Here is a 14552-nt window from a genome sequence, read left to right as displayed (position 1 = left end):
CAGATTTAAACGTGCGCCAGCCACCACACACATGGAGAGTCTTCGGCCGTTCGGTTCGAACTCGCAACCCAAGGGACGCGAATCCAACTCCCTACCAACCAAGCTATCGCGGTCCCACACACCGATATACAACCCGTTATTGGATATGACTTAAAATTTGACCGTGTCTACTACTGTAGATGTTAAATCTATGTGCCGAATATTATCTATCTAGCTCTCTTCGTTTTGTAATTATAACTTTTACTTACTTTCAAACAGCCGGATAGATGAAGTTCCTCTGAATACATTTTATTCAAGATTTGATAGAAATCTGCAAATTACATGTAAAGACCGTACACCAAATTTCGGCCGTCTGATTCATATCATTTCTGAGTTATCTTTGTCACAGATTGATGGACGGACATTTTCTAAAAATGTGTTTTTCGAACTCAGAAGGGTCTAAAACGAGAATATTCGTCAAAATCTCGAGTTTGAATTTTTTCGATGATTACTATGATTTCTTTATACTACGAGAAAGTAATAAGTTATTCAACAGTTTAAATTTTTTTAGAAATTTATTTACCTGATGGTTAAATTTTGAGAAATATTTTTAAATTACTATCTGAGGGGTACCCTTTATTTCTTGGGAATGTAAAAAGAAAATTGTATGAATGAATGATATACATACATATGGAAAAATATATATTTTAATAAAGAATGAGATGGAAGATACTAATAGATAGGAAATAATTAACTACAAACTTGACTACTCCGACCCCTCACTAAGGCATACGGATTAAATCTGACTGCCCGGACCGCAGCGACACCATTGGCGAGAATTAAGGTTGACTCTTAAGGGACATCACTGGTGACGGTACAATCTTTCCAATGGGAAGCACGTCCCGTCTTCGTTTGAAGGTAGCTGACCCCACACCATTTTTGTTTGGCGAGCACCAACCACCATGCTGGAAGCTTTTCATCCTCATTTCCCGTTGTGAGTAGGAAATAGATAAGGATAGTTTTAGAGATAGATTATGTAGAGTAGGAAAGTATTAACTCAAGCAATCATGTAGATTAGCTTGAAAGTACATGCCAAACAGCAAAGGTAAAGGCAGCATTTCATGTTTGGGTGAAAGTGCAAGTGTAGTGCAAGTGCAGTCTCCCCACTCCGTAATTCCGAACTCTCGCACAGAATGATAAGAATCCTGCTTGAAAATTTATGCTCTGTAGAATATTGAATAAAACCGAGTATGTATTTTGATCACCCCTTTTTTGATTGATTGGAATGGCAAAATATGGTATTGATCTATAATTTAAGTAACAAGAACGCAAACCAAAATTTATTAATTAAATTCATTGCCTTTTCAAGTTCTTGATTAAATATACAATTTAATACATAGACTGAAAGAGGTCAACCTGTAGACGAATTTGATTTAAATATTGATGCAAATCTATTCTTTAAATAGCACTTAACACCACAGCACAACTTCGTTTCTAGAGCTCATTTGATCCCTTTCTAGTATGGTATAGATGTAAGTGGACTTTATTACAAAAAAAAAGAAAAAGAAAAAGAAAAATTACACTGCAATCACTTGGAAAGAAACATACAAAAGACAAAATAAGAATACATATAATAAAAAATGATAAAAACAACTGGAATGAAATATTTTCAAAATGGATGAATGAACACGATAATGTACAGTATGAATGAAAAAATAAAGGAATTATAAAAATAAGGTACTTGAGGAGGTTTAAGGATATATTATAAATAAAATGCGAGATGTATTAAGATGTTGCAAGGAAAAATTGATAAGGTTAATCTAATTTGAATAATTCTCCATTATCCATTAGGAAATTAATTAAGTTTATGATTCATTTTTTTGGATGATGTATTATAAAAAGCTCTTTTGTTCCATAAACTTTCTAGCGAAAATGAAGATTTTCTGATAATAAAACTGTGCTAAATTGCCTCGATCTAGATATTTTTTCAATTATGTTTACTTGCATTTTGACACACAATTTTGATGTGACCAAAATTTAAACGAAATCTATGAATTTTCTATAAACAGTAGAGACCAAATTTCTTTCGTATAGCTTAAAAGAATTTCGAATTCTTGAGTTCAGATAGAGACACACGCAGACAGAAATAATTCCAAAAATAACTTTCTTGGATTTTAGAGAAGTCTGAACCATGAAAATGAATCAAAATGTCGAGATCGAATTTTTTAACGATTACAACATTTTCTTTTCATTTATTTCGTATAGAAGAAGTCATTCAAATTCTTTCAAAGTTTATGTTACAATTTGCTAATATCATGGCGGTGGGAGGTGAAGATTTTAAGCAGAAAAAAAAAATGAAATTGACATTTTAAAATAAAACAAATAAACACAGAAAAGAAATCTTGATATATATTTTCTTAAAATTACAATCTTCGTTGGAATAAAAAAAATCACGCAAAAAAGTCAGAAAAAAAGGGGAAAAAATAATAACTGGCACGTGGAAAGTCGAGTTTTGGATGTTAACAGATTAATCTATTGTTTATTTTTGAACTTCTCCCGTTAAAGATAGTGATTAGAGGAAGATGTTTATTTACCTCGACCAAGAATAGTCGTACCACCTTTGAACTCTCCGCTGCATCCCTTTCGGTACTTTATGGTGCCGCATGTACAACTTGGCGCCATCCTGAAATAATGTACTTCCGTTAGAAAATAACCGACTACTTTCATTTCAAAACTTTGCTATAAGATCCATTGTAACATACTTTGAAAATTCATTATGGCATTACAAAGGATATCTATTGAAGTAATTATAAAAAGGAAAAAAATATTACTCTTTAAATTTCTTTCATCTCATTATAGGAATGTGATCAAGTATGATTACTAGCTTCAGCAGAGCCAGATAGGTTCTGTCTTGCTGGAAAGAGGCTCAGATTTAAAGAAACACCCAAAACAACAAAAATAAAAATGGTAGTGCAAGAGTTAAATGTCAAAGAATTATTATTGTTTTTAATTTTTAGACAGTAAATATGATGCTGAAAAAAATTTAGTCAAAAATTTTATATAGTCCCTTGTTCTGTTATTCAAATTTAGTAAAATATTTATTGACACATTAATAATATATATAAAAAATTCTTTATAGATATTTGGGCTGGCCATTGATTCATTCATTTTTCTTGTCATGAAATGGTCAAGTTCATGCTGTCAATGAAATGGTCTAAAATTCCCTAAAACACTGATATTTACAGTATCAAAGCAATGTCTGCTTTTGCCTCAGTAATTTATTTAAAATATTATATTTATTTTATTGAAATATTTTAATAAATATTCTTTTAATATTTATTATAATATTTAAAATTTTATTTAAAATATTAAAATATGGCTGATACGAGCGAAAACTATGTAAAAATTTAGATTTTGAATTTTTTAGGGATGAATTTTTAATATCAATTTCTTGTCATGAAATGGTCAAGTTCATGCTGTCAATGAAATGGTCTAAAATGTCAATTCTTTATGTAATTCAGGCCCTCTCTCCCATTAATTTCCCAAGTCACCCCGGTGATAATATGAGTGACTGTGGTCAGTTAAAAACTAGCCATCACTGACCTATGCACCATCCTCTTTTGTAAGTGTGACTAATACAACCACACTTTCATTATTGTAACTTGAAGGGAAGTATAAGGTCGGGCCACTCTTTATCCAAATGCTCTTCAATAAAATTAGAATCGACTCTCCGAGCTCCAACACGTTTTCTAAGTAACTTCTCTCCCAGTTTCAATAACCATGCCATGTTCAAAGTAACTCTTCTTTCAGTTACAATAACTATGTCCTGTTCAAAGTAACTTGTTTTCCATAAGCATGCCATGTTCAAAATAAATGCAATTCCAGTTCCAAGAAGCATGCCATGTTCAAAATAAATGCAATTCCAGTTCCAAGAAGCATGCCATGTTCAAAATAAATGCAATTCCAGTTCCAAGAAGCATGCCATGTTCAAAATAAATGCAATTCCAGTTCCAAGAAGCATGCCATGTTCAAAATAGCTCTTCCAGTTCCAACAAGCATGCCTTGTTCAAAGTAGCTCTTCCAGTTCCAAGAAGCATGCCATGTTCAAAATAGCTCTTCCAGTTCCAATAAGCATGCCTTGTTCAAAGTAGCTCTTCTTCCAGTTCCAATAAGCCTGCCATGTTTCAAATAACTGCAATTCTAGTTCCAATAAGCATTCCATGTTCAAAGTAACTATTCTTCAAAGTGCATTAGATATTCCATATTCAAAGTAACTCAGATGTGTTATTTTCTCCTTGAACTTGTAAATTGCACCGTTTCCATTGGGCTTCTGACAGAGGGACACTGCCGTTGCACAAATTTCCTGATATTTTTTTAATCCTGAATCCGCTTTATAATGTGATATAATTTATAACTATTATATAATGAGACGAAGTTTGAGTAATTGGTGTTCCTAATATTTTGGTTTTTCAGTGTAAGTTATTCTACCCGAAATCGTCAGCTTTAAAATTTAGCATGAACTGCTTTTACTAGTTTGTTCTATTTTCCAAAAAAAAAAAAAAAAAAAAAAAAAAGCACCTTACGGAAAGAAAATATTACCATGTGAAAATACTCACTGGATTTAATTTCGTAATTTTAAATTTAACGAAATCACTTAAAATATTTTAATAATGCTTGTAATATTCTGCAGAGTTTAAAAGTCGACGACTTTAATATCTAATTTAGGCTATTTTCTCTCTCTCTCTCTTTTTTTAAAGGATGTATCGGATATCAGGAAATATCAACCAAACAATGATTTTTGATTCCAAGAAATGGAAAAAAAAATTCTACTTTTTAATGATGGACATCATTTTGTGTAAAAATTACTTTTGGTAAAGCAGCAATTGCGTTGAAGATGGACGTTACACAGTCTAGAAAGTACTAAAATAAAAATAATTTCTGTAACATTTCACACGCCGCACGAGCAGTTTGATTTTAGTGTGTTTTTTCCGCTTCAGAAATTACAGACCAAAAAAATTTCAACCATAATTTTGAATTGCGCAGTATATTTATGTGTTCCAGTCGAGGAAGATACTATTTAATGCTGGGGAAAAGGGAACCCATGGATTTGGACTGACCTAGTTTCCGTAGCATGCGAATGTTGCTGCTATATAATTTATGTTTCGAGTCTTAAAAAATATTTTTTCGAAGTGAGGGAAAAAAATAAATGAAGCCATGAAGATAAATTTTATTGTGGTAAAACGCTATCACTTTCAATACCCTCGTCATTACGAAACTATAATATTTTAAGAAAACTACACTTTTTATGATATCGTAAATTTTAAAAGCATCGCAATAAAAGATTGTTTGTTTCTTTAAGTTTTTTTTTCACTGGCTTCATTTACAACGACAAAAGTAAATGTTCTAGGTTAATTTTTTTTGCTTAAAATGATTGGTGATCGTTTGACACGTAAAAAGAGAATGAAAAATATATGAGCAGAGTATCAATACTTACCAATAAGCGTTCGAATTCCAAACGACTGGCATTTCTATTTGTAATGACATTGCCCACTTGACCTAAAAAAATGGAATAAAAATATTTAAAGGAATAATTTTATTCAGCTATTATTTGTCAAAATCTAATCATGGGTGTCAACTAACGTTTGGTTAAAAAAAGAATGGTTTGTTTAATTAAAAACTAGAATGGTCTCCTCGAAATGTTCTCGCATATTCTTCATTAAGGGCCTTACGCTTCTCTTCTAGAATAAGGCAGTAAATGAATGTTGAATAAGGTAGGCCACAAGGGCTCAGGTTTTTTTTATATTAAGAGTTTTACGCATAGAAGGTTTGTACTTCCTACTGCAGTAACCCCCCCCCCCCGTATAATCCTTTTGGAACGCATTTCTTTCAATGAATTGAAATTAAAAGTTGGCACAGAAGTAATAACTTATTAACAAGATTGCTTATCAAAATTCCACTCATTCAATGTATTGTTATCGCGTTGTTATATAAACTAACAGACTATCAAACCCTTTATAGATCTTGATTCAAATTCGACAAAGTTTTACACTTTTAACACTAAATCGTCCTACTAAATTTCATTTATGGAAAAAATTGCATTTTTGAGTTATTGCGTTTAGATGCATGCAAAAAATAGAGACCGACAGATGGTAAAATCCTCGATTGATTTGCTTCAAAATTTGATAACGGATCTACACTACAGAAGTTAAATCTGTACATCACATTTTATTGATCTAGCTTTTGATGTTTTGCAGTTATTGTGTTAATTGTGTTAGGATAATCAGGCATACTTTCCAAGAAAGGATATCGTTCAAATTTCAGTAGAAAGCTACAGATTTGATGCCAAGACAGCATACAGAATTTCATACATTTAGTTTGAAATATTTTTGAGATATCCTGCTCACAGACGGACAGACATAATTCTAAGAATGCGTTTTCCGGACTCCGTGAGGTCTGAAACGTAAAGATTCATCAAAATTTCGAGGGTCGAATTTTTTGACGATTACAATGCTTTTTCCTCTGTATACTTCGTACACAAGAAAGTAAAAATAGATTTTAAGAAGAAACTTTAATTATTAAATTTTAAACCTATGGTTCTCAAGTGTTTTTAATTCTATTGTGGGGAAAGCTTATAAGCCAGTTAACAGCTACGCTACCCGAGCAATTTCTTTTGTATTGTGGTCCTGTTAATGGGCTGCGAACCACAAGGTCCCAGGTTCTATCCTCGCTCATTCCCAATTCGCCACATTATTAACCTCGGCGATGAACCTTCAACCTTCGTACAGCTGTTGTGGCGCCATCTACTCACAGCAAACGAAAGTCGTCAGATTCACTTGACGCAGCAACAGCAGCAGCAACCACACACACTCGTCATAACGCTTGGAGCTACTCAAATGGGACAGGCGCATTAGAATCAACAGCTAAAACATCAACACTCAACAGCCATATCGTTCGTCTCACCTCCGACTCACCGGAATGAGAGTCTGTGGTGAAAACTTATAAGCCAGTTAACAGCTACGCTGCACGAGCAATTGCTTTTGTATTGTGGTTATGTTACTAGACTGCGAACCACAAGGTTCCAGGTTCTATCCTCGCTCATTCCAATCCGCCACACTATTCACTCTTCATGAATGTATACTTTCACATCCCTTTCTAAAGCCATGAGAAGTATATTTCCCTCTAAATTCTTTAGTCATTATATGAAGTTACGTAGGTTGACATAAGTTCCGGCAAATTTTTCAATAAGACAGAAATTTACATAATAATAAGCTTCAATTCCTTATCTCACAAAAAATGTAGTGTCTTAATTATTAATTAACCACATTAATTAATCAAATTAAATTTATATAATAAGCAAATGAATCACTTGTTTTAAGCTAATCTCAATCCTAAAAATATTTTAATATATCATGACTAGAAAAAATGATCTTTTAAAGAATTAAGGTATTATATGTAGAGCAAGGGGTTTTAGTTGGGTTAAGCGCTTTATATTTTTTTATATATTTTGTAAGCACTTTATATTTTTTACATAGGGTTAAGCGCTGAAATAATTTTTTTTCCATCCAAAATCATCTTATTTGCTTAACAAAAGTAAATGGCACGAGAGTCACGGTTTTATTTTTTCGATTCTATATCTTATTTTATTTTAACAGTTACAGAAACGTTCAGATATTTTGCATTCATGATGTTCTCTAAGACTGATACTCGAGGCATCTTTCTTTTCATTTACCACCCACTCCGCCAGTTGGTTACGTGTCTAAAATAAAACTCTAAAAGTATTGTATTTTTTGCAAAACTTTTAATAACTGTTGCATATATAGAGCCTGAAAAAATATTTTATATCCACAACATTTCAGAAATATAATAAAAAGATTCTGACAAATGAGCGTATTTAAGTTACAATATTATGAGTCATCCCCGTTCTTATCCAAATAAAGTTAATTTTAAAATTATATATCAATGATCAGTTTCAATTTCATTCTTATACTGAATTTAGATCCAATGGATCTCTAAAATGATTACATTACATCATTACATATTATTTCCAATTAATAAGTTCCTTTTTTTACGTCAGTTCTTGGAAAACAAAGAAACTGACGTTACACTACTGCAATTTTAGGCCATCCAACTGTAATAATGAGCGAAATGGAGGAGCATTTTGATAAAAGAAAATGGTATTTAAATTAAAATGCCTCTATTTTTTTATACAGTCGGGAAATAAAAACCTTCTTTTCAGCTAGCGAAAAGTTTTTTTATAACTTCTTCTAAAGTAGCTGCAAAATATTATAAGAAATGTTCTGTAGACGATTTTTCAGGTCACTAAAAAGTACATTCATTCAGAGGTAAAAAATATAAAAGAAATCAAGAAATATGTTTCAAACAGAAAGTAATTATTACGCCAACAGGTAATAGTTACGACTTGCCTAAGAAAATTATCTTCCAAAACAATTATCTCACAAAAATGGCCTTGGCATTATCCTGAGGTTCAAAAATTACTTTTTACTTTTTCCTATATAAAGTATAAATAAATTATTGTAATAGTCAAAAAATTCCAAATTGAGAATCTGTCGAATCTCCATGTTTTAGATTTCCCCGATTTCGAAAAACACATTTTTAGAAAATTTATTTTCGTCTGTCTGTGACAAAGATAATTCAAAAACACTTAGAGTTCGATGATTAACATTTGGTATACGACCTTTACGGCAAATCTGTAGATTTCTATAAAATTTTAAGCAAACTATATTCAGAGGTCTGTCGAGCTCTTCGAATATAAAACAATAACTATAAAACAAAGAGAGCTAGATGGATGAAATGCGGTATACAGATTTAAGACCTATAGTGTAGACACCTATCAAATTTTAAGGCAAATCGAGGAAGGTGTAGACTGTCTGTCGATCTGGTGATATTTCTCATTTTTTCCCATTGCCTCTTAGATGGCATACGATATCAGATTTCTTTGTAGAAGCTATCTTAGATTTAAATTTCACGAGTCGCCTTTAGCGACCAGTTTTTTTGCCCAGAATTCCCACTTATCTGGTTGTTAAATTATTAATACTGATTGCATTTGTCAAAATGTCCCCTTGCCATTTAATAAGATTGGAATAAGCTTTCAAAAAATTACTGTTCGGGCAAATTAAAATATGTAAATGTTGCTATTAATGTAAATAATTCAGTTATTTTAAAAAATAACATATTGCATAAAATTATTATATAAAATGTATAAAATAATGGCCATATATTGTATAACGGCTTTAACGGTGCATCTCATAGCGAGGGAGATTGAAAATTTTGTACTGAGATTTAGTTTAGTTTAGTTTAGTTATATTAACGTCCCGTTTGAAGCAACACTACAAAGTTGCATGATAATGGATATTTCCCTCATGCTATTTGTTAATTATTTTGTATTACATATTTATACTAGGATTTTTTAAAACATTTTCCCTTTAATCAAGAGCATGAATTATATCATCCTGATTTATTTCACACAAAAAAATCATGCAATAAAGGGTTAAGATTTTTGATTTACACCAGAATTTGATTTTATTTACATTACTTTACGTTACTCATTTATTTATATTACTCAGACTGAATGAAGGGTTCGGTGACAGAAAGCTTTTGGAAACATTTACCAAACATTTTTAATAATATTTTATAATTACATTAATTAGTTAAGAAAATTCTTTAATTAAGTGCAATTATAAAATCGTTTAATGTAGTTATCTGGAACTTTCGCACGATAGTTTATTTACATTTGACTGATGCCATTCAACAGTAAGTAATAAAGCCGATTTCTATGCTAGAATATATATAGATTATACCTTTCCAAAACTTCAGAGGAAATTATGACATATCTTGTAAACTTCATTTTTACCGGAATGACGTCATGCTTTTATGTGCTTGTAATTATTAATCTCTGCTATTCAAATTTATGAAGAACACATTTTCTGGAATGGGAAAACGCTCCCTGTGGAGTCATCGAACACACAGCAGAACATGCCATAAATATCTCAAAGGCTGTCTTCTATAACTGCTTCATTTTATTCTCCGCGCCGGTGAACTAATAACCTTTCTTGGAACAAAATGCACACCCGTCAATATTAAGATACGCGAAGGAGGATTTAAACAAAGAGTTATTTATAGTTTCACGCTGGAGAATCTTTAGTGCCTGTTTACCGAAGAAGATCTGCTTTTTGGAGAGGAAAGTTTGCTTGGAAACAAAGTACGGTTTAAAACTTTCTTTTCTTCTTTTGTAGAATACTGGAATTCATGAATATTTCGAATCTTTTTTTCTGCTCTGGACCTAAGGGGATATTTAATTTGAAGTATTTTGAGATATTTATGTTCGATTGAGAATGTGAACTCAGGCGAAAATTATTTGATAGAGAGGGAAACAATTTTTTTGATTGAAGGAGAGGATTTTTAAAAATTTAAACCGAACTTTTTGTGGCAAATTAAAATGTGTAAAAAGAATATCATATAAAAATGCCTTTATAAAGGGTGTTCCAAAATGAATGCAAGATTTGAATTTACCCCCATTCGTACAGTAAGGAGTTGGCAACTCTATTAAAAAGACAATTTGACAGCTGTCAGCTTAGGGTTAGTAAAAATGAAGCGTCACACGATAGAACAACTTGTTTTCCCTGTTGAACAATATTTCAAAAATAGTGAAAATCTGGTTGCCACTTTTTGAAAATTTGAGCGTTGGCCCCCTAGATCGAGTGATTTAACAACGTTGGATTTTGTTTTATGGGGTTATTTGAAGTCAAAGGTCTATGCCAACAGGTCTACAAGCAGGCGTGCATTAAAGGAGGAAATTCAACGGTGCATCAACAAAATTCAACCACATTTAAGGAAAATGGTCATGGAAAATTTCGACAAAAGAGTGCGTATGTGCCAGTAAAGCCGTGGTGGCCGTTTGCCTGTGTGTTATTCTATACATAACCCTATCTTGTGTACTTCACGATTCAATAAAAACATAACAATTCAAAGGAAAAAACTGTGTATTTTATTTAATTCAAATTTTACGTTAACACGCTGTTTTATTGTGTAACGCACCAGTTTTACTAATCCTCAACTATCAGCTGTCAAATGGTTTTTTAATAGGGTTGCCAACACTTAATGGCACGAATAGAGGCAAATTCAAATCTTGCGAAAATTTTAAGACACCCTTTAGTTTTGAATTAGACTTTTTAAATGATCGATTGATGATTTCAATAATTTAATGTGAACATTCTGTTATAAATTTGGAGGGAGTTTCTTCTCTCAACTTCCTCATATAGTTCCATTAAATGGATACTTTGCGTTGAGCTTCGTCCATAAAATAAAGTTAATCTAATACACCCTTTGTACACCCCATAAACCGGCAGGTCCAAAATCTAGCACAACTCTGCAATTTTGATACAAAGCAGAATACCAAATTTTTATCTTGTAACTCGTCATTCTGATTATTATTCTGTTCACAAATCCTTCAATTCACTGTTATTAAATGCGTTGCTTTAGACAAAAATAAATTTCTCTCCCCATTATGAAATAAAAATATTTTTTCCCATTCTGTTTGCTATTCGTTATGTCACAAGTGTTCTTATCGAAATCTTTGCATAAGAACAATGCTAATGAATCTTTTTTTTTTTTGACTCGCAAAAGGATTAGTAATGAATAGCATGAGAAAAAAAAAGAATCTGCACTCGTTAAAACAAGACTTCCTTTGGGAAAATAATTCTTCCAATTAGATGATTTTATTTCAGCCCGGAAAAAGAAATAAAGCGAACAATTTAAACAACAATTAGCGCAATTGTAATTAGCGCGAAAACTAACAGAGTCGTTGAAAAGCAGTTCATCCATTTTAAATGAGAATGGAATGAAATGAAGAAAAACAAAAAACAACTATCATTGAAGTTTAATTACTCTTCAAACCCCCCTTCTAGACTTCTGTTTTTTTTCTTTCCCTTCTTTCAGAGATTTGTTCTAATTTCCCGAAGGGCATATTTATTATTTGTATATGACTTACTGAGTAGCAAGAAATTTATGCTTGGAAAATATTTTGAAAAAAATATTACGAACATTTTCTTTTCACTGAGATTTTACTTTTATTTGGGGGATGGAGGTGGGGGATGAAATGTGCGCATTGACTGCTTGTGCTCGAATTAGTCACTGGGGTCTGAAATTATAGATTAATATTATGGTAAGATTAATATTATTAAATCTTTAAAGCTCATAGCTAATGACCTAAAAACAGTGCTTTTACAGAAATTTTAAGCATGTTAGGGATAATTATTGTGAAGATATTGTTTGCCAACGGATTCTAAAACCCTTCACGCTTTTGCGCATGTGTTAGGATGGGCTTAATTCGGCAAAATAGGAGTGAATGAAAGTTATGAAAGGAGGAGATGTTTACATTTAACAATAAAGTAAATTCCGGAAATGCGCACATCCTTCCGCGTTTCACCCTTTAGTGAGATAGAATCGTCGGAAAGTGATCGTCTCAGGACATTGAAACGAACAGTCTTTGCTTTTTGTTTGTCTACAAAATATTTGTTTCGGAAACATTCTTTGAAAAGATAGACGTGGAGTTCTTTACTAATATTTATTCTTCATAACTTTAAGGAAATAGTTTAATTTTTTTCTTATCAAGATTCTTTGTCAGAGCCATGGCGAGCGCAGAGTAGAAAATCGACTAGAAAGGCGAAAAGTCGTATGATCTCAAAAAAAAGTAAATAAGTTATATTTCTAACTGATTGCCATTTTATTTATAAGAAAAGATCAATTGTTTAAAAACGCAAACTACAATACAATCTGATTATAAATAAATATAAAATGTGCAATTACGAGATTTAACAATGTTCTAATAAATGACCTTTTTTCGTGCTTATGAAATGATTATAGAGTGACTCTGACAAATTCAGAGCTCAGAGAAATTTGTGGATTAGTTCAGAAAGAGAAAAGTATGAAACAGAAAGTGGATTGGGGAAAAATAATTGGGTTGTAATAAATAAGATTTTGTTGATGTCTTCTCATTTCTCAAAATAGACTCGCCAAATATTTCTCCATTCATATTGTAGTGGAAAGCTTATAAACCAGTTAACAACTACTCTGCAAGAGCAATTGCTTTTGTATCATGGTCATGTTACTAAACTGCGAACCACAAGGTCCCAGGTTGTATCCTCTCTCATCCCAAATCCCCTACATTGGTGACCTCGGACGATGAACCTTCAACCTTGGTTACAGCTGTTGTGGCGCCATCTACCCGCAACCAAAATCTTCAGACTCACTTGACGAAGCAACAGCGACCACTCACCCACACACGCTCGCCATAACGCTTGGCGCTACTCAAATGGGTACAAGCGCATTAGAATCAACAGCCAATACATCACCACTCAACAACCATATCGTTCGTCTCACCTTCGACTCATTGGAGGGAGAGTCTGTAGTGAAAAGCTTATAAGCCAGTTAACAACTACGCTGCAAGAGCAATTGCTTTTGTATCATGGTCATGTTACTGGACTGTGAACCACAAGGTCCCAGGTTCTATCCTCACTCATATCAATACGCCACAATATGTCTCGCAACCACCAACTTGTAAGAGGCAGGCTACACAGTAGCCGTTGATAGATTGGATTGGTATGATAGCAAATAAAGTAAATAAGTTTTATTTGTTACTGTCACCTTATTTGCACGAAAAATTAATAGCTAAAGAAACAGCCACGATGCAACAACTTAATAAATAAATATAAAATATGCCGTTACAAAATTTAATAACTTTCAAATAAATGGCCTTATTCTTCTGCTCGCATAAAACATGCTTATTTACCAGTTTTTTTTTATCCTCTAAAATGCATAATATTCTGTGAAAAGAAGATAAAAGAAAATTTGGACAAGAGCCAGATAGAGGAAGGAATACTTTAAGATTATGGAAATGGAGAAGATATCAAAACAGAGTTCCTGACAAAACACATTTTAGGAGAGAAAATAATAAAATGAAGAACGTAAGGATAGTTAACAAAAAAAGAAGATGAAAGTATTTACCTCGTGGTCCGAGATAATACAAAGTAAAAGAATGTCCTATAGGAAGTTAAATTGAGTTTTCCCAAATCGCTTTCTTCGGAAGTTCTTTCTTGAGAAGGTAATTTCTCTCATATTAGATTGTACGAGATGCAAGTTGGTGAGTAAAAAGAGCATTCGAGCCCAACCAGAATGTAAATAAGGTTACGATGTTCGAAATGTTGGAAGGGATCTACAGATACTCCCTTGGGAATATTTTCTCTCCCAATTTGTAATATAATCCACTCAAAATGTTCTTTTATTCATGGAGTGGAGTGAATGAATTTTAAGCGTCCACTGAAAAGTGTTTATAATCAGAATGAATCGGCTTCTTTTGATGTTTTCTTATTTATTGGCCAGGAAAGAAGTTTAAAAGAAATAAGATTTAAGAAAAAGGATGCTACCAGTTTCATAAAAAATGTACTAATAAATTTATTTTACCTATTTGGTATTATGCTCCAACATGTAATTTTATTTTTGTTATTCAAACAGAAATAATGTTAATTGTTAAAATATCCGAAATCGAGATTTTAACA

At 32.3% G+C, this 14552-nt stretch overlaps 1 protein-coding gene across 1 annotated transcript in view; it reads right to left on the bottom strand.

Annotated features, from left to right (window-relative positions):
• LOC129969667 (potassium voltage-gated channel subfamily H member 1-like) overlaps nucleotides 1–14552 on the bottom strand; it is a 431779-nt gene that overhangs the window by 109300 nt on the left and 307927 nt on the right. The window contains exons 6-7 of the mRNA XM_056084324.1: nucleotides 5474–5535; nucleotides 2574–2662 (exon numbers count right to left, since the gene is read on the bottom strand). Coding sequence (XP_055940299.1) covers nucleotides 2574–2662; nucleotides 5474–5535 — 151 coding nt within the window. The remainder of the gene's footprint in view (nucleotides 1–2573; nucleotides 2663–5473; nucleotides 5536–14552) is intronic.

Source organism: Argiope bruennichi, chromosome 5 (assembly GCF_947563725.1).
Source record: "Argiope bruennichi chromosome 5, qqArgBrue1.1, whole genome shotgun sequence".
Lineage (NCBI taxonomy): Eukaryota > Metazoa > Arthropoda > Arachnida > Araneae > Araneidae > Argiope > Argiope bruennichi.
This window is presented reverse-complemented; position numbering and strand designations above follow the sequence as displayed.